Source organism: Selaginella moellendorffii, unplaced genomic scaffold (genome assembly GCF_000143415.4).
Source record: "Selaginella moellendorffii unplaced genomic scaffold, v1.0 SELMOscaffold_1, whole genome shotgun sequence".
Taxonomy (NCBI): domain Eukaryota; kingdom Viridiplantae; phylum Streptophyta; class Lycopodiopsida; order Selaginellales; family Selaginellaceae; genus Selaginella; species Selaginella moellendorffii.
Genome location: NW_003314262.1, coordinates 3,279,198 through 3,299,307, shown reverse-complemented (window position 1 = coordinate 3,299,307; position 20,110 = coordinate 3,279,198). Strand labels below are relative to the sequence as shown.

General features: G+C 48.8%; 5 protein-coding genes across 6 annotated transcripts; 3 read left to right on the top strand and 2 right to left on the bottom strand.

Annotated features, from left to right (window-relative positions):
- Positions 1-32: 32 nt before the first annotated feature.
- Positions 33-1,994, bottom strand: LOC9630501 (pentatricopeptide repeat-containing protein At4g02750). Its single transcript, XM_024680529.1, has one exon. It carries the CDS (start codon positions 1,992-1,994, stop codon positions 33-35), a length of 1,962 nt encoding a protein of 653 aa, XP_024536297.1.
- Positions 1,995-2,045: 51 nt separating this feature from the next.
- Positions 2,046-4,747, top strand: LOC9657877 (spidroin-2). Its single transcript, XM_024680522.1, has 4 exons — positions 2,046-2,312; positions 2,455-4,349; positions 4,446-4,587; positions 4,721-4,747. The coding sequence occupies exons 1-4, from the start codon at positions 2,046-2,048 to the stop codon at positions 4,745-4,747; spliced, it is 2,331 nt and encodes a 776-aa protein (XP_024536290.1).
- Positions 4,748-6,064: 1,317 nt separating this feature from the next.
- LOC9657876 (cytokinin hydroxylase) lies at positions 6,065-7,961 on the bottom strand. Its single transcript, XM_002961524.2, has 5 exons — positions 7,643-7,961; positions 7,369-7,595; positions 7,072-7,316; positions 6,647-7,016; positions 6,065-6,586 (listed from the first exon to the last, which is right to left on the bottom strand). Exons 1-5 carry the CDS (start codon positions 7,911-7,913, stop codon positions 6,143-6,145), a joined length of 1,557 nt encoding a protein of 518 aa, XP_002961570.1. The 5' UTR covers positions 7,914-7,961; the 3' UTR covers positions 6,065-6,142.
- Positions 7,962-10,413: 2,452 nt separating this feature from the next.
- LOC112348285 lies at positions 10,414-12,171 on the top strand. Its single transcript, XM_024680514.1, has 3 exons — positions 10,414-10,588; positions 10,651-11,036; positions 11,093-12,171. Exons 1-3 carry the CDS (start codon positions 10,414-10,416, stop codon positions 12,086-12,088), a joined length of 1,557 nt encoding a protein of 518 aa, XP_024536282.1. The 3' UTR covers positions 12,089-12,171.
- Positions 12,172-12,888: 717 nt separating this feature from the next.
- Positions 12,889-14,930, top strand: LOC9630499 (protein IQ-DOMAIN 31). 2 transcript variants are annotated; one of them, XM_024679583.1, is made up of 8 exons: positions 12,889-13,097; positions 13,169-13,248; positions 13,318-13,437; positions 13,504-13,722; positions 13,865-14,092; positions 14,162-14,248; positions 14,337-14,476; positions 14,538-14,930. In XM_024679583.1, the coding sequence occupies exons 3-8, from the start codon at positions 13,345-13,347 to the stop codon at positions 14,827-14,829; spliced, it is 1,059 nt and encodes a 352-aa protein (XP_024535351.1). In that variant the 5' UTR covers positions 12,889-13,097; positions 13,169-13,248; positions 13,318-13,344; the 3' UTR covers positions 14,830-14,930. The 2 variants fall into 2 exon arrangements, with proteins under 2 accessions (XP_024535351.1, XP_024535342.1); XM_024679574.1 differs by having other exon boundaries at positions 13,829-14,092.
- Positions 14,931-20,110: the final 5,180 nt, after the last annotated feature.

Genomic DNA, 20,110 nt, shown 5'->3' with positions numbered 1-20,110 from the left:
TCTAAATTATCATTGGACGTTCTATAGTTTAGTCAATCGCAGTGTTTGTAGATGTTAGAGAGCTCCACATATGCTGCCGAGCTACTGGGTTCAAGCTCTGAGATCTTCCAAGAAGCCTGCATTCCACAATCCACATCATGGTAAACTTTGGACGCAGAGAGCAAGCTCCCCCAAGCAGCACCATCCGCGCAGAAAGGCATCACGTCGATGAGCTCTTGGGCTTGGCCGATCCATCCAGCTCGCCCCAGAAGATCGATCAAACACCCATAGTGATCTCTCGTTGCTTGCAAGCCGTAATCCTGCGAGATCGAGACGAATGCCCGCCACCCGGAATCCAGTGATCCAAGCCGGCTGCAAGTCGCCAGGACTTTAAGAAGCGTGGACTCGTTCACCTCGACGCCCTCGACGTTCATGAGCTCGAAGAGCTTTACCGCTCCCTCGGTATGCCCGTTTTGGGCATATGCCGAGATGATCGAGTTCCAGCAAACTGTGTCATGGGTCGGCAGTGAATCGAAAATCTCTCGTGCCTGAGCGATGAAACCGTGCTGGGAGTAAATGCTGATCATTGTCGTGTAAGTGATCGTATCACGATCTTGCATTGCATCAAAGATGGCTTTGACTTGCGCGAGATCACTGGCTTGAGCATAAGCAGCCATGAGCGCGTTATAAGAAACGACGCTGGGATCTGGGATCATGTCAAACATCTTTTGTGCTTCGCAAAGATCACCACACTGGCCGTAGAGCGTCACCATGTTCGTCCACGAGATCGTGTTTGGCTCCGGTATCTGGTCGAAGACGCACCTCGCGTCATCGACGTTTCTCGCCGCGACGAAGACAGTGATCATCATGTTCCAACACAGGACGTCCCTGTGCGGCATCCGATCAAAGACCATCTTCGCCTTGTCCACAAATCCGGCTCGAGCGTGTGCCTGGAAAAGCAAATGCCACGCCGCATTGCAGTGCTCGGGCATCTCATCGAAACATTTCTGTGTCTCATTGACAAGATCACGCTGGGAATAAGCAGCAAGCATCGTCACCCAAGAGACCACATTTCTCTGCGGCATTTCATCAAAGAGATCGCGAGCTCTACACAAATACCCTGCATCGGCATACACTGCAACCAGCGCTGTCCACGACACAACGTCCCACTCAGGCATCCGATCAAAAATCTCTTTCGCCCCCTCAAAACACTGGCTCTCTACGTAAGCCTGAAGCATCGCATTCCACGACACAACATTTTTTTCGGGCGATCGATCAAACAATCTCTTCGCCTCGGACAGATTCCCGTGCCGACCATACCCCGCGATCATGGTCGTCCACGTCACCACGGTACGCTCCTCCATCGCATCGAACGCCTTGCACGCCTCATCCATGCGGCCGTATTGTACGTACGCGGCAATCAAAGTGTTCCACGCCACCGTATCCCTCTCGGGCATGGCGTCGAAGACCGACTTTGCATCGTCCATTTGACCGGCGTCAACGTAAGCCCGGAACATTATGTTCCACGTCACAGTGTTTCGGACATCCATGCAGTCAAACATTCTCTTGGCTTCTAAAATTTGCCCAGTCCCGGCATGTGCTCCGACCATTGCTGTCCAGGAGACCACATCCCTGTCTGGCATGCTGTCGAAGATCCTCTTTGCCTCCTTGAATCTTCCGGCACCAGCGTAGACGTGGAAAATAAGATTCCACGACACTACGTTTTTCTCCGGCATGGAATCAAACACATCTCTGGCCTTTGATAAATACCCGCTTTTGGCATATGCCGAAATCATGTTGTTCCAGGATATCACGGTCTTTGAAGGAGTTTGATCGAATATATCTTTAGCCTTGTCAATGCAACCTCTTTGGGAGTACGCGCCTATCATGATGTTGCAAGCGACGGAATCTTTCCTGGGAAGGGAGTGAAAGATTCGCTCTGCGTCTTTTAGATGCCCGGCTTGGGCATATGCCTTGATTAGCGCGGAGGATGATACCAGATCCTTGACCGGCATCTTGTTGAAGAGATCCTTTGCCTCGCCGAGATTCTTGCTGGCCGCGTAGGCATGAAGGATGCTGCTCCACGAGAAGAGGTTAGGGCGAGGGATCTCGTCGAAGACTTGGCGGGCATCGAGCAAGCTCCCGCATTTGCCATACTTCTGGACGAGCAGATTGGCGAGGAAGATGTTGTGGGAATGGCTGCTCTCGCGGACGCGCCCATGGATTCGCTTGCATTCTTCCAAATCTCTGGCTCTTCTGATCGATCGAGCAAGATCTTCGACTGGATCAACCGCGCCTTGCTCGAGACAACTAGCCCTTTGCAGCATACGAATGTTTTCCCGCCAAATTTGTAAAAAGATACCAAGAATATGCCAATGTGATTTTAGGGTTCTTCGGCAGGGATTTTGCGGGTCGCGGCTGCCGAGCGAAGAGCCGCCATGGCCTGGCACCCCATCGCCGTCGCTCCGTGGCTAGGGTTCTCACTGGCGCCGCCGCCGCTCTGCAATATCCTATGCGGCACCGGATCCATCGCTCGGCGAGGCAGAGGCATCCTCGATGAGCACGGGAGGCAGCAGGTCCGCGACACCGATGCCCAGCATCGGGGGGAGCTCCTCCCCGCCGCGGCGGCGGCGGCGGCGGACGAACACCCCGGGGCCAGGTGCATACTCTCCACTCATCCCTACATCGGCTCCAAAGTACAGCCTTGCGAGCCGATTGACGTCGCGAGGTGAGTCTGACAATCCGGGGCCGGGCACTTACAAGCTCGGTTCCATGCTCGGTGGCCCATCCTACACGATCAAGGGAAGAACCGAGCTTCACCAACGAGAGCAGACCCCCGGGCCCGGCGCCTATAACCAGCTCTCGAGGCCGAGCTCTCCGGCATTTTCTCTCTCGGGTAGGCTTCGCCGACAAGTGGGCGAGAACGTCCCTGGTCCCGGATCTTACGAGCTGGGCAGCACGCTCGACACGCAGGGGATTCGAATCCATGGCAAGCTCAAGACTCTGGGCAGGCCAGACTCTCCCGGTCCGGGGGCGTATGATCCAAACTCGAGAACTGGAAGTCCATCGCCACCTTCTTACTCCCTCGGCCCAAGGACTTTCTACGAGCACACAGAGGACACCCCAGGGCCGGGAGCTTATGGTCGGGGAAAGGCATCCAGTGGGCCTGCTTACAGCCTTTCTGGGAGGCTTGGAGACGGCGGTGCCAGGAACCAAAACCCGGGACCAGGAACCTACGAGCCCAACATCAACTCGAGAAGCCCGTCACCTCCATCCTACTCGCTCGGATCCAGAGTGTTCTACGAGCATTCCTCCGAGACTCCTGGGCCGGGAACTTACAGCCGGTCTCGGAGTCCCACTGGCCCCGCTTACAGCCTTTCTGGGAGGCTGTCCGAGACGAAGAGCGCGCAGAATCCAGGCCCCGGCGCTTACGACCCGACTGGCAAGGTGGTGTACCGGGCACCACCGGCTTACTCGATGGGAGGTCAGCTCCACTACGCTTACAACGAGAACACTCCAGGACCCGGGAGCTACAACATCAAGTCCGGGGCGACGGGGCCATCCTACTCTCTCTCGGGAGTTCTTGCCAAGCGGAGGCCCGAGCAGAGTCCCGGCCCGGGAGCCTACAGCGTCGCAGTTATCTCCCTCGCGCCAGCTTACTCGCTCTCCGGGAGGCTTGAGCGCAAGTTGCGAGAGGACACTCCAGGCCCCGGCGCGTACTCGCTGGGGAGCTCCATGGAGGGGCCGTCTTTCAGCTTGTATGGACGACTCACGCCGCTCCAGAGGACTTTCTATCCCGGCCCGGGTGCTTACACCGTCATTGGCAAGTCGGAGACTCCAGCTTTCAGCATAGGACGCAGGCTCATACACGCATCCGGAGAGACGACTCCGGGGCCCGGGCAGTATGGCCGGCCGATGATCAAGTCGGGGGCGCCGAAGTATAGCATGGGAGAGAGGCTGGCGTACAGCAAGAGAGAACCGGGACCCGGCCCTGGAGCTTATCATATGGATCTCAAGAGCGAGCTTCCTTCGTTTAGCCTCGCTGGTCGGCTTCCACTTCTAACTGCGGCTGTGACTCCAGGCCCGGGAGCTTACAACATCAAGGGCGCTCTGGAGGGTCCTGCCTATAGCTTGACGAGCCGGGGGCACGATTTAACTCGGAGTGTAAGTCCAGGTCCAGGAGCTTACGATCCCAGAGCCGCGATGGTGCTGAACAAGCCGCCAGCGTTTAGCTTGAGTGGCCGGCTCAAGCACCTCGGGCGCGAGGAGACTCCCGGGCCGGGTGCTTACAACGTCCGGATCAAACCAGACGGGCCGGCTTACACGATGAGACCGCGGCTGGATTTCGATTACGAGGACGAGGAGGACGAGTGACAAGAGAAGACGGGCCTCTCAGGAACTTGGAAGAAGGTTTGTCGAGGTTGGTCACAAGGGACTTGGAAGATTGACATCGAGGATGGTCACAGGGACTTGGAGAAAGAGTTTGGGATCGAGGTGGAAGCAAAAGCTTACAGGGGCGTGGAGAAAAGTTTGAGATCGAGGACGGAAATGTTTGAGCAGCAGCAGCTGGCCCCGAGTTTGGATCGAGCAAAATGGTGGTGGTGGCTGGTTTTCTCCTGTTTTTCTCCAGAACTTCGATGATAACATACTTCTATTCCAAGGACTTTGATGATAAGCACTTAAAAATGCTCCTGGGTGCTTTGCTTTAGTATCTCAGCATTAAACTGGATGGTGTGACCAGTTTGAGGTCAAACGTTCAAACGTATGACGTGGAATGACATGCTGGCGGTCAATTTAATCTCTGGACGAGCCCCAAGAAAGTAGCGGTTGCCTTGCGGACTTTGATCACTCTTACAGTGCTGCCATAAGATGCATATGTATCAAACTCGAAGAACCTGGACTGAGCACCAAGGGATTCTCATGGAGTAAGCACCAAGAGTTTTGAAACAATCCCTTGACACACTGCAAATAAGACATTCTGGTTGCTGAAGCTAAAAGAACTTCAGCAAGTTGAAGGATGAGCACCTAGGAAAAATGCCTTCATCGGGCATTTGCTGAAACACACCATCCTCGTAGATACCTTATTTATCTTTAGCTACAGGATCCATCAAGCCCGAAGAACCTCGACGTCCAAATCGCTGCTGGGAGGCACGCTGAGCTTGTAAAACGTTGTGCATGGCCGAATCGTTGTTGTGGAGACACGAACGTGGCAATCACGGGTGGCGCTCCAGCTGACGAACGCTTGAGAAGTTTTTGTGCTACGCTGTGAGCTCCCAGAAGAACATTCCACTTCCCAGGAGTGATTTTGTGTCGAGAAAACTCCGGGAGCATCATCGTCCGGGCTCACAGCATCGCACGGGCTCGCAACCATCTTGTTGCGATCCACGGCAAGGGCCATATGCAAAAACTGTCGAACTAGTGTCCAGTGATGGCGATGGGGGAAGAGGATCTCATCGATCCTGCACCGGATTGTATACCCTTGGTGTCGGTCCCTCCCCATTCCAGTTGCCACCGACAACGTATGGCCGACCCTCCGTAGCCGTGGCGTTCCATTGATTCGTAAGACGCTCACTGCTTTGCTGTAGAGCTTGCTGCCGAGAGCCTTGCACACGAATCCCTTGCCGTGGGTTTCCGGCGCAGGAGGCAGAATCATCCACGCTTTCTTGGCGCTACTGGGATTGAACGCCATGATCAAAAACTTTTCCCTGAGCAACACCGTCGCCTCGTCCAAGCCCTGAGCGGAGCGATCAAGCCGAGCGTAAGCAATTACCATTGCATTCCACGACACCATAGCTTTTTGCCTTCGCAGGAGACGGGTCCGACAAGCATTCTTTGCTTGATAAGGGAATCGCCACTTCATAAGCTTGTTTATGTGGAAGCAGATCATACCACGGTAAGTTTCAAAGCATATGATTTTTCTGCTTGTTTCTCATGCAGCTCCGCCACCCCCTGATTGCAATGCATCCTCGTCCTTCCAGCCTTTCAGACCATTCGTGAACAGCTCGAGCAGCTCCAAGTCATCTCGGTTGCATTCTGGAGCACCGTCTCCTCGCTACACGCTTGAAAACCAAGAAGTATGCTCAGAAGCTCGCCAGACATTGGGTTTTCAGCTTATTTATATGGTTATATATCGTTCTCTACATATCGATATTGTTCTGTTTCTTCAACTTTCTTGAAAGCGTCCTACAGTCTCGAGGACAAGCGGCACCCCATGGATTGGCTTCAAACCAAACTTCATTGCAGGATTATGGCGGTAGTTCGGTGAAAGCCGGAATGAGAACCGCTGCAGTATCATAGCCAGTATGACTTTGGCTTCAATCATCGCAAACGACTGGCCTACGCACACTCGAGGGCCAAGCGAGAAGGGTATGAAAGCATTTGGATGCTTGCATGCGTTTGAAATCCCATCTTTGAACCGATCCGGATTGAACTCAGTTGCATCTTCCCCCCAGAGCTCCTTGTCGTGATGCATACCAATAACCTGGAAGGCCAAAGTCACTCCTTTTGGTACATGCAAATCCTGTAGCCAAGTCTCCACCATGCATTCCCGAGTCATCTCGACTGCGGGTGGATACAGCCGCAGAGTCTCGTAAAGGATCGCTCCTATCTGTTGAATCGAAGTTGTCAAAGTTTTGAACCATGAACTTATAAACATGGATGGACTTACCAGCTTGAGCTTGCTAACATTCTCGCCATCAGGTGTCTCGGTACCACAGACTTCATGTACCTCTGCTCGAGCACGGTCTTGCCATTCAGGATAGCCTCCCAGCAGCATCAACGTCCAAGTTAGTAATGACGCTGTGGTCTCATGCCCCGCAAAGTAAAAGGTCTTGCATTCCTCTATCAAATCCTTGTTTGTGAACTTACTGTTGCTGCTGTCACACTCCTTTAGCATCAACCCAAGCAAGTCGTTGCCATATGAATCGCTCCTCCCGCACTTCACAGATTCTCGACGCTCATCTATGATTCCAGTTATCAACGAATCCAACTCCTGATGAAACTTCCAAAGTTTAAGGTTGACTGGAAGCGGCAGAAACCTGTGAACAAACAATTTGTATTCACTCCAACTAAGTGTGTGATGATCAAGCATACCTGACACCCGGTAGTATCCAGGAAAACCTGAAGAGTATGGGGAACAAATCTGGGATTTCCTTCGTCAAAATCACAAAAACTCTCTGGCCTTTGAGATAACTTGTCCCAAATGCTGTATGCGAGATAACATCTCCTGTGAGCTTGCGCGCCTCTGCAGAGATTTCAATCTCGGGATTCTGCTGCATCATAGCCTCCCATCGATCAAGCATAACAGAAGCACAAGTTGCAATTGTACCGGTCATTTGCTGAAGAATCAACTTATTAGCCAGACAGAAGTAGTTCCTGTGCAATCCCTACCTTGATACGCTCATGAAAGAATGCCGGTGCTACAAGCCGGCGGTGGTGACTCCATTCTTCTCCAGTAACGGAAACCAACCCACGACCCAGAAACATGGTCAAGAACCAAACCGACATGTCCGACTTCTCAAAATGCGAAAACTTCTTAGACAAAGCTTCCCTTACGATCTCAGGTTCAGAGACTGATATCCTCGGCTCTGTTCCCCACCAATACACGAATCGCTTCCCTGTATAACATGCTCAGAGAACAAGAACAGTATGAAAGAGAGCATACCATATTGGTTGTTCCATTTGTGGAATCCTGGCTGCACTCGATGAACAATATCCTGGCTGAAAGTTTCCATGTCGTGATCCCTGATTGCGGCCATTGTCTTCCGGATTTCAAGCATCTGACCTGCCATGAGTGTGGGAGGAGGCCCCCGAATCCCTTGCTTCTTCAGCTGGGCAGCAATTGCTCTGGGACGCCACCAGTAGACCGTCATGAATCGCCATAGCGCAGCAGTGAAGAGGGCGATGCAAGCGCTCAGGATCCATTGAGCTTCCATTTCCTGGACTAAGGGCAAACCTATGCACTCTGCTTGCCAGGTGGGTGCTTTTCATCCAAACAAATCAGATTCAAACAAGAATCGAAACTGCTACGAAGCAACATTGCGATAATAATACAAGCTTTTTGGGTCGTTTGGCGCCTTGGACGTACATTGTAACGAATATTTTCTTGGTCTATTAACTTTAAGATCATTACATCCATAGTCCTAGCAATTCCCTATAATTCATCAGGAACCTCTCTGTAGGCTAAACTTCCATCGCTGCAGAGGCATTGCACCTCTTCGAGAAGTTGAAAACGAAGTCGTGTGGAATTCGAGATTTTCATCAAAGAGCATTGTTAAACTGGTCTGTTTCTTCCGAGCGTCTGAATTGTTTCACTGGCGTCTCACAGTCTAAAGGTTCACCTCCTTCCAGCAGTACCCAGACTTCATATCCAGCCACCATGGACAATTTTCCAGTTCCCATGCAGTAATGTTTGCGAGGTGTACATTGTTTCACCAAGGTCTTTGCTAGCCCATACTTTCGTGTCCTCTGGTATCAACTCAATAATATTTCTCCTTTTGAGTTGCCTGAGCCACCTGCAAACGCATAGACAGTCAACTATCTTGAATCATCGTTCATACCCGAGCTATAGACCACGATTCAAAATTCCACAAAATTGGAAGCTTCAAAACGAGAAGACTAACCTTGTTGCAAGACGTTTTGCTACTTGTTCAATGACCTCTGCTTCAATCCTCTGCATCTGCACGGTCGATGCCATGGAAGAGAACAGTGCCGTATAGCACTGCCAGAAGGCGTAGGTTCTTTGCAATGCTATCAACCCTCTCGACGGTAGCCAGGTGAAAACCCGGCTGTTTCAGGAGCTCGTCACAAGCAAGTCGATCTGCTTTATCCGCCACATAAGAGTCCCAAGCCACCTTCGATGCCCATTTACGGAAATGAGTATCATCCTTTGGGACCTTCCATCTTTTCCATCCGTCAGTAGTGTCAGTGAGTGTCTGGAACCACCAGCATCGATCTTCAGTTGTGAAGGGCCGGCTTGCTAGAGCGGTCAACTTCTCAAGTGTCAAGTTGAAACCGCTGTGCGATAATTGCTGCTTGCTCAATTCACCTCCTTCCAAGTTTCTCTTCGTGCACAACGGTTAAGTACTTCCACATCTTAGTTCGCCAGCTTTGCATAACTACGGCTCGTGCCTTTTCCTCGCTATCAGGCGTTCCAGCGAATTTAGTATCTGCCATCCTTGCGATCTCCCTATTTATTCACTTCTGCAATCGAACCATTCAGATCAGACAAATTTTGGATCAAAAAGTTCCCTTACCCTGAACAGAAATGAAGCTAGAATGGTCCATGTGAACGGATACCTGTTTTGGTTCTCTTTCAACCCCGAGGATCATCTTGAGTTCGTTTAAAAGGTGCAACTCCGAAGGGCTTAGTGTCTTCTCAATTTCTGTATTCGATGAGCAGAACAGATGTTGGGTCCTGCAGATTTAGAGTGTCATCGTAATCATTCATGCTGCAGAAAAATCAAAAACAATACAGATTACCGCCTTGAATGGATGCTAATCAAACTTACTTGCTGATCCCCGATATGACATTGAAGAGAGACAGAAATCCATAATTCTTTACGTCAAAGTATCGTTGCGTTCACACGAACACGTAGCCTTTTGTTGTTCGGAAACTCTTTCTCAATGCAGTCCATCCATGCATGCAGCCGATGATTTCCATCAAAACAGAAAAACATGAGACATGATATTCCGGGTCCGCTTGTAGCTCGCTTTCCAATTCCTCATTCACCTCCCTCCAGATAGGATCCCACGACCCAATTGTTAAATCTGTAACTTGAAGTTCCCTCTGGTCGGCGTCTGCAATTCCGATGATAAACGACGGCATCTCTATAAGATACCCTTCTTTTGCAAATGCGTTGTAGAGGCGTACATTTGGTTCCAAAACCGTACGAACAATCTCTGCAGGTTGCAACCGACACAGCGGCACCAAGGGAGGGTTTGAGATTTGTTGATTCTCATCCTGTTCAGCGTTGTAGGCCAATGTTCTCTCTGGAAATCAAATTCATCCAGCATTTTCTCCTGTTCCAACCCCTATAATTGTTATCTGCGAACGGAATAGAGGACCACTCACCTCCAGAAATGTCAGCTTTGGTGGATCATCCGAAGCCGCGCTCACTCCAAACGATTGTAAAACCCTACTTCGAGAAAAAATGAGAAAAATGTAGCCGTTCAAGGCATAATTTCACATTTAAAGGTATGACTAATCCCAATCTTTAAACATGGTCTAAATTTGAGGAGCAGGCCCCGAGTTTTGATCAAGGAAAATGGTGGGCAGCTGCTCTTCACATCGAGTGGCTAGATCTTTTCTTCGATGATACAAACTTTTTACCCGTAAACACCAATATAGAATGGTCTAAAAAGCATAGGACCTCACTTCATCAATTGAAAATGTCAAATTAATTTCTCATGCTTTCAAAAGCCGGGTTTAGGGCAATGGATGAGCTAGTGAGGGTGAAGGTGCTTTCAGCGGGCGAGAGCTTCACATTCAAGAGTGTGACCGCTGCGAAGCTTGAAAGCCTCTTCGGGATTGGTTCAATCATTGACGAAGACGGGTATGTGGTGACGGAGGAAAACGAGCTCCCTTTCGGCAACTACACATATAAACCCGGTATGTCTTTCATTTCTTGCTGGACTGGATCACCAACTTATGTTTAATGAACAAAAAATTAGACTTCAAATTTGCTGATCCATGCATTCTCAACCACGAGCCAAACGATCTGGAGCGCAGCGAGGTCCTGGCGAATCTCCAGGGCCAGCACAGCAAGCCCAAGTTCCTCAACTGCAGACCATCCCATGCCAAGCCTCCAATCCCTCTCCAGCTCGTTCATCCAGTCTTTGCTCACTTCACCGACCTGATTCACGATCACGATCTTGGAGCTCCTGGGCTGGCAGACATCGAGTTCGCGCTGGAGCTCGCGCACCTTTCATCGCTTTACCACTCGGACGAGGCCAAACTAAGGTGCACTGTTCATCGGCTCTTCTCCAGGTACCTGGGCGTTCCCTGCCGCGAGGCGCTCACGATCCATGGCAGCTGGGAAGCTCCTCTCGCGATGATGGTGAGCGTTTTCTTCCGGCCTCTTGTTCGCTCACGCTAGTGTTTCTATCTCTCCAGAGTCGTTCCATGAACAAGAGCCTGATTGCTATAGGTGAAGTGAAGCTCGGCGGCCTGGATTCGTACACTCATGGCTTCCACTGCTACGCGCTCTACTGGGACATGGTGGGAGCCAAGGAGCGGTACATAGACACTTGCTATCCAGCGTTTCTCATGGAGCTCGTTGGCTGCAATCTGAGAATAAGCGCCATGGCAAAGCTCGACGAGGTGGTGTGCCAGCCTCTCACGCACTTTGTCAACCTATTGCCAATCCAGGGCTTGGATCCAGAGATGGTAGCCGAGTCCGTGCGAGTTTTGGTCGCCTTCAAGCGCTGCCTCGGGCTACTCAACGAGTACTATTGGAATGCTCAGGCCGGGACGCGTGCCGGGACGGGGAACAAGAGATACGACCTCTGGAACTTGGACATTCCATATCCGCTGCACGAAGCGGCGAAGGTGGTGAAGAAGTTTGAGAACAAGCTCGTCTATCTGGTGGAGCCTTGGGGAGTGGTAAAGCTGGCCAAGAGATATGGAGTGGAGGTCCATCGCGCGTGGGCTGCTGCTGGCTTTGCTCCGGCGCTCTACGGAGTTAGAGCGCTGGCTGGTAGATGGGTCGAGGTGAGGATGGAGAATCTGGGACCGGAAGACGGGTGGGAGATGCTGGCCGAGTGTGGAGACGCCGACGAGCTGAGGGATCAAGCTCTTGCCGCGCTGAGAAGTGCTCATCGCGTTCCAGTATCGTCGAATGGCGGGGTCGGAGTTCATGGAGATGCCAGGGACGTCAATGTGATGATAAGGCGCCCTCGAGATGGGGCCGAGAAAGGACTAGGAGTAGAAGTGAGATTCATCGATTTCGACTGGGCAAGTACTCACGGAGAGGGTCGGTATCCTCTCTTCATGAACTTTGTGGAAGTCCAGTGGCCTCAAGGGGCCGAGTGTGGGCTCATTATGGAGCAGAGGCATGATCTCGAGCTTCTTTCGACGCCATTGGAGCAGCAAACTGGTTTGTTTAGATGAAAGCATTGGGTTTGTTCTAGGGAGTCAAAGTCAGTGGTAGTCAATGAATGTCAATATAATCTTTGAAGTTTGTCTTTACTTTATTGATTTCGGGACCTGAATTGACTTTCATTGACTTCTTGAGCGCATCAGCTCAAAAGTGGAGTGTGCTCGATTTAAGCTATTTTCTTCAAGAACTTCAACGATACACACTTTTTTCCTCTGAAAACTTTGATGATCACTTATATGTGATCATAACTTAAGCTCCCGAGAGCTTTGCCTTTACATTATTCTTTGACGGTGGTGACAAGCAACCAAAAGTGGGCCACTAAGAATTGGAAAAAATTCAAAGGGAAAAGTTGATTTGATGTGCCATCTAACATTGCAACATGGGTGATCCAATGTCTATAATCTTAAACCATTTTCTTAGATACTTCGTTGAGTGGCTGTAGTGTCGCGCACTGGCGGTTCTCTTGTCTAAACATTGGTGGCATTGTCTCGGCGAGAAATCCTTGTTCTCCTTGGTTTCATAGAAAAAATCGAAAATCATCCATAACAGTGTTAGGATCAATATCAAAGTGAAAAGAGGACAAGAAAAATCGTGATTCCACCCACGCTCTAGAATCTTTAGCGAACATTCCCCGGCAAAGCGTACAAGTACGACCAATCAGAGTCGCGGATCCCGGTGCGCAGAGAAAGCGACCACCGGCCAAAGCACCTAAATGCTATGCCACGCGGCGTCTCGGGAACCGTTGGATCGCTGTGGGGTTTAATGCGCTTGGATAGAAATATTCTAGGGTTCTTCCTTGTTTTTTTTTTACTCCGTGTCTGGTGCGTCGTCTCTCTCTCTCTGGCGCCTCGATCGGGTCCTGCCAGCGCGAACGGGACTGGATTGGCCGCTGGAACGCTACGGCCGTGGCGGCAGCGGGCGAGGAGGTCCGGAATCTCGCGATTCCGGCTTGGTTTTGCTGCGGCGAGCGCGAATCGCAGGGGAATTCTAGGATTCTTGTGGAATTCCATCCGGCGCGAGGTACATTTTCAATCTAGATGTCGATTTTAGGTGGGGGTTGTGTGATCTGGACGTTTTGGCGTGTGCCGCAGGATTTTGGAGAAGAAGTGGTCCTCACGGAGCTACATTTTCTATTCTAGACGGGGATTGATTGATGCTCCTTTGAGCCAAGGTACGCGAGCCTCTTCTGCGCTCTGATTTTTCCATAGCTCCATTGCGTTTTTCCTCTTTCCTTTTCCAGGTTTTTTTGTCGGGGAGGACGAACGCTATGGGCAAGTCTACAAAGTGGCTTGGAAAGTTCTTGGGTGTGAGAAAGTTCAAATCCCCTCTCAAGGAGAAGGATAAGTCGTCGTCTCCAGAGGTATGGTGGTGTGATGATCGATCCAATTGCTACTGATAAAACCAAAAAGCTTTGTTGTTGGTCCAGGAACACGATGGCCAGGAGAAAATTCCTGCCGATTCCTCCCCAGCTCAGAACCAGGCCCAGGTTTCTCCGGAAGTCATTGCAGCTCCCACCACCGAGGCCCCAAACGAACCATTCAATGCACAGCCTATAATTGCAACGCACGATGGAATTCCGGATGGAATTATCACCACAGGGAATGCAGCAGCTATAAAGATCCAAACAGCATTCCGAGCCTTCCTGGTAAGCTTCTTTCCGGAATTAGTTTGCTTAGAAAATTGCCCAAGTAGGAAGCGCCAGCCGTTTTTTTTGGTAGTAATTCTGGTAAACTTTGCACACGTTCGTATAGGTAACGAAGGGTATGATGGTGGATGATTTTGTCCAGGCCAGGCGAGCATTGCGGGCTCTCAAGGGCCTTGTCAGGTTGCAGGCCTTGGTTCGAGGACACAGCGTGAGAAAGCAGGCTGCGATCTCGCTGAGAACTGTACTCGCTATCGTTAAAGTGCAAGCTCTGGCCAGAGGCCACCGCGTCAGAAGCTCCCAAGGCGGCCAGAGCATTCAGAAGCAGCTATGGAATAAACGACAGGGCAGCTCCGAGGCGGATCCTTCTTCGGTAGGCTGCCAGCTCTGTCTCTATTCACGATTTCTTTTTTTGTTTTTCCTTATTCGTCAATCTGTGCAGGAGCTTAGCGGCAACGATGCTGTAACAGTTATAAACGTATTACGAGCTAAGCCTAGCAAAGCTGATGTGAGCAAGTTCGATCAGAAGGTACTCCTTACTTGTTGCGATTTGACACATTCATTTTCTTCTTCCCGTGAACTCACAACTGGTGGTTCGTTTGTTTTGGTTTTTGCAGCTCGTTGCGTACGCACCAACGCAAACCAGGCTGTTTAAAAACCCCGTTATCCGGCCCGAGTGGACGTGGTTGGAGTTTTGGACAGCTGTGGAGCCTTGGAAGCCTGCCACTGAACCGGCAAGCGTGGCAGAGACCAGCAGGTGACTTTACTTCTTCGTTTAGCTTCACTAAACTTCTGATCACACATCTGTGTCACCGCAGCTCCAAGAACGGCGACGTGAATGGCGATCACGCGCCAGCGACGAAGAGCTCCGAGAAGCGATCCAAGGCGGACAGGTCCGTGCCGAGCTACATGGCGGCCACGGAATCGGCCAGAGCAAAGGCTCGCGTGAGCAGTCCCAGCACCGCCGCGAGCAGCACGTCACCCGCGGACAATGGCAAGCTCTCGCCGGCTGCTATCAAGAGAAGGTTCTCTCTTCCTGGAACGCATGGGCGGTTTCAGGACCCCATCACGCATCCCCGCAGGCTGAGCTTCCCAGTTCGCGCGAGGTGAAATTGGGGGAAAGATATTTGAGGAATTGTGCAGTGTTGCCGTGTGTGGGTTCCCTTTTTCCTTTTCTTTTGATAAATAAAATGTAAATCATTCTAAAGTTATAAAGGGTTTAAGAAAAGCATAACTTCGATAGTTTATTAGCGGCAAAGGTCATCAACTTCCAATGGTTAGCATGGAAATGCGATCAAGCGAGCTGGAGAGATAGGCGCAAGCCAAAATTCCATAATTTACATGTCTTGAGCTTTTCTTGGTTTTGCTCTTGCATGCACGGGAGAAACAAAAGAGGGCTAAAGCAGCTGCATCTCTGGCCAAGGCAGCTCAGCCGGCCAGAAAGCCATCATCAAAGGATCATCCCAAAAGAAAACCAAAGCCAAAACAACGTGGAGATCCCAAGCTTGAAATAAATATAAAGTAGCTCGCTCGAAAGTTTTGGTTTGCCATTTTGTATCAAGGGGACTGTCGCTGCCACCACATCTAGTGGTGACAACATGCATAAGAACATGGCAGGAAGTTGCGAACATAAAATTTGACATAAATCTTTGAAACCCTTCACCAATAACTGAAAGATCCTTTTTGCTCTCAACTCCAAGGAGGCCGAGCTCCTCGACGCCGTGGCATACGCTGTCAAGAGCAAGCAAAACATCAAGGTGAGGGAGGCACATACCATGACCAAATTCGCGTGTCCAAACTCCGGATCCGATACAGGGCGAGTTGTCATTAGCACCACCAGCTTCAACTCCAACTCGAGCGTTGTCGTCGACAAGAGCTCCATGACGGTCTCCTTCATGATGGAATCATGCTTGGCTAGCTTATCGATATCCTGGCGATGCAAGGCGTGTCGACTGGGACGGCGTGTCGCCGGCGGGCATGGTGAGCACGGGGGACCATGGCAGCAGCCTTTGGGGTCGCGGCGGAGGAACTCATGAGTACCTCGTGTCCATATGAGTATCGTCGTTCCGGCCTCCAAGAACGAACGCTTTGCCAAAGTTGTCACGGTCGCGGAGGGGAGTGATCTGTTCCACGCCGCCAGGATCCCGCTGGGAGTTCTTGGAGCTGTTTCCCAGCTCACGTTCTCCGTACAGCCCATGACGAAGAGGTCTGTGACGCTGGCGGTAGACGATGGGTCTCTGGAAGAGGACTTCTTGACACTGGCTCGGGAGCACGAGTTTGCGGAAGTGTCGTGGTACAGCTCGCAGAAGAAATTTGTGTCGAGGATCGATGACAAAGCGCCACTCTCGGTGCCAGGAAATGGCACTGAGACTACAGCGCTGTTTCTTCCCGTGCAGGCTGCTGCTGCCAGGAGTTCAAGACTGAGCCGTCAGTGTGCTCTCCGACTGATCTTAAAATTGAATGTTTTCCAGAAGAAGCAGCTGAAGCGATTGGGAATTCAACCTTCTTCTGCTCCGTTGCTAAGAACACCGTAAACACCATTACTTCCACGAGTGGGCATATTCTGGTTCCACGTTTCGGTATCTATCTCCATCAGCGACGACGTTGGCAGCTTTATCCGGGACGTGAAGTTGAGAGACTTATCACCAGAACGTCTTTGTCTGCTTGATACTGCCCTCGCATTGCAGATTGCTTACCTTGAACCAAAGACTGACGCAGCACAGATTGAGTTCATTACTTTCCCAGACAGGAGGCCGGGGGAACCATAGACGTACGAGGACGTTGCTGAGGAAACGTTGTCTAATTTTCTTTTGGCAAGGAATAAGTTGGATCCACAAGGATGGCTTTCAAGTGATTGGTCTGACTCAGTGCTGGGAATCCGAGGAAGCCCAGTGGCGACAAAGGATGGATGTGCTTTGGAAGGACTATGTGTTTGCAGTGAAGAGAGGCATTGTGCTCCAGACAAAGGATATTTTTGCCGATCAGGATCGCGAGGCAAGAGTTTACAGCAATAGAAGTTAAGAAACAAAGGATGCATAATTTCTCCTTGTTTGTTGTTCAGTTTGTTTTGCCTGGGATGTGTAGATTGTTTTAGTGTAAGGAATATATTTAAATATTTGATTATAATTTTTAGTATTCTAGTAGTTTTCAAGTAAATCAAAGAATAAAAAATGCCAAGAAGTCAACAGAAAATCATCCAGGCAGTGGCCCAACTTCCTCTGCTTCATTGAGCCTGCCCTCTGCAATAGTCCAGCCAAGAGTGTTAGTCTTTGGCATCCCTCCAAGAAAAAATCTTTGGCCTGATCATCTTGCTAAGCCGTGAGCTTGAGCAGATGCATCCTCTCACATTGTTAACTAAGGAGATTAGAACTCGTAATAATTTATAAGAGTTTTTCTTTGTTGTAGATTGAAAGGGAGAAGAGGCTAAGGTAGCAGGTTAGCATCAAGTGAGGGTAATTCCCCTATTAGAAGCTGTCATCAAGCCAAAGACCCAAAAAGAAAAGTTGAACCCACCATTATAGATTTAAATAGTTTAAAATAGATATAAATTTGTAGCATATTTTATCTTTCTCCTCTTAAGTCAATGTAAGCAATTAAAGAGAACGACTTGAGAGACGGTCCATGAGGTTTAAATATAGAGGGAAAGGGCCCATAAATAAGAGTGCACCCTTTTTTCTAATTAGTTAAGGGTTTTGGGATATTTAGAGTTAAGCGTCTTTGGGTTTGAATAGTACTGGGTTGGATGACCTCCCGGGAAATCCAAATTCAAGAGCTTACAGTCAACTAAAAAAAGGGCAATTGCTTGATAAGAGAGCTCTTAGTGGTTATTTTATCCCTATTTATCCTCTAAGTTTTCAATTCTTCTATTGTGTAGATCAGTTATTCCATATAAGGCAACTAGTCAATTATTCCATATAAGGCAACTAGTCAATTATTCCATGTAAAGCAACTAGTCATCTACCCATATAACAACTAGTTTATTATGTAGATCAGTTATTTCATATAATGCAACTAGTCATCCATCCATATAACAACTAGTTGGATTAGCTATTCCATGTAAGGCAACTAGTTAGGTATTCCATGTAAAGCAACTAGTCATCCACTTGTATAACAACTAGTCGGATCAGCTAGTCATCCATCCGTATAACAACTAGTTGGATCAGCTATTCCATGTAAGACAACTAGTCAGGTATTCCATGTAAAGCAACTAGTCATCCATTTGTATAACAACTAGTCGGATCAGCTATTCTATGTGGTATTCCATGTAAAGCAACTAGTCATCCACTTGTATAACAACTAGTCGGATCAACTATTCTATGTAAGGCAACTAGTCATCCACCCGTATAACAACTAGTCGAATCAGCTATTCTATATAAGTCAATTAGTCATCCAACTGTATAACAACTAGTTAAATTAGCTATTCCACTTGTATAACAACTAGTCGGATCAGCTATTTTATGTGGTATTCCATGTAAAGCAACTAGTCATCCACTTGTATAACAACTAGTTTATGTGGTATTCCATGTAAAGCAATTAGTCATCCACTTGTATAACAACTAGTTGGATCAGCTATTCTATGTAAAGCAACTAGTCATCCACTTATATAACAACTAGTCAGATTAGCTATTCTATGTAAAGCAACTAGTCATCCACTTCTATAACAACTAGGTGGATCAGCTATTCTATGTAAAGCAACTAATAATCCACTTATATAACAACTAGTCGGATTAGCTATTCTATGTAAAGCAACTAGTCATCCACTCATATAACAACTAGTCGAATCAGCTATTCCATATAAGTCAATTAGTCATCCAACTGTATAACAACTAGTAATCCAGCTGTATAACAACTAGTCAGATTAGTCATCCAGAGGAAATAGTCATCCAACTGTATAACAACTAGTAATCCAGCTGTATAACAACTAGTCAGATTAGTCATCCATAGAGGAAAGATGTATGCATAGATGCTCAATACGTATAATTTCATATTTGGGGTAGGAATATACCTTGCTTGTCCATGGAGCATGGTGTAAACGCCTGAGTTTGGACTTCCCGGGAGGTCACCCAGCCCAGTACTATTCAAACCCAAGGACGCTTAACTCCAACTATCCCAAGACCCTTAACCGATTGGAAAAGGGGGTGCACTCTTGTTCATGGGCCCTTTCCCTCTATATTTGAACCCCATGGACCACGCTTCCCTGCAAGTTCACGCCCTCGTGAATGGAAGCTGAGAGCCACAGCTCTCCCGAGAGCCCCGCTCTCTTGACATCCTACCCCTCGGGTCGAGCCCAGCGGGAGCAAACTGGACCAGCCAGATGTCAATCAACTTGTGGTGTGATTCCCTTAGCCAACCAACAGAGTCGGACCCGAGACCGCTCTGATACCAAATGTAAGCTCATGAGTTTGGACTTCCCGGGAGGTCACCCAGCCCAGTACTATTCAAACCCAAGGATGCTTAACTCCAACTATCCCAAGACCCTTAACCGATTGGAAAAGGGGGTGCACTCTTGTTCATGGGCCCTTTCCCTCTATATTTGAACCCCATGGACCGTCTCTCGAGTCGTTCCCTTTGGTTGCTTACACATGGATGCTCCACTATGAGGAAAGACATAGTTATATTTTAAGTAACCACTAATCAATGGGAAACACAAAAGGAAGTACGCATGGATGCATAATACATATGATTTCAAATTTAAGGGTAAAAATATACCTTGCTCAAGGGTATATTATATTTTAAGTAACCACTAATCAATGGGAATCAAACCCATGCCATTTGCTCCAATACCAATCTCTCTCCCCTTAAGCCAACTAGAAAAGGGGCAATTGCTTGATGAGAGAGCCCTTGGTAGCTATTTTATCCCCATTTATCCCCCAAAGTTCCAAAGATGCACAGTGACAGTATATCCAAATCTCATCCTATGATCACATGCACTATACTCACCTATAAAAGCTTTAATGATATGTAAAACTATCAAATAGCAAATCCAGTGTAACACATGTAATCATGGGATGAAATTTAGATATAATGTTACCATGAATTCTTGGAATATTAGGGGATAAATAAGGATAAAATAACCATTAAGGGCTTTCTCATCAAATAATTGCCTTTTTTCCAGTTAACTTAAAAGGAGAGAGATAAAATGTGCTATATATGGTATTAGAGTAAATGGTACAGGAATAGCTAATTTACACAATAGAAGGATTGGTAGATTCAGTGTAAATATATTCTTACCCTTAAATTTAAAATTATATGTATTGGGCATCCATACATATGTCCTTCCTTTTATGTGAAGTATCCACAGATGAAGGTATCCACTGTATGACTACGGTACGGGTGGATGATTAGCTATCTCACATGGAATAACTAATTTACACAATTGAAAGATTAGTAG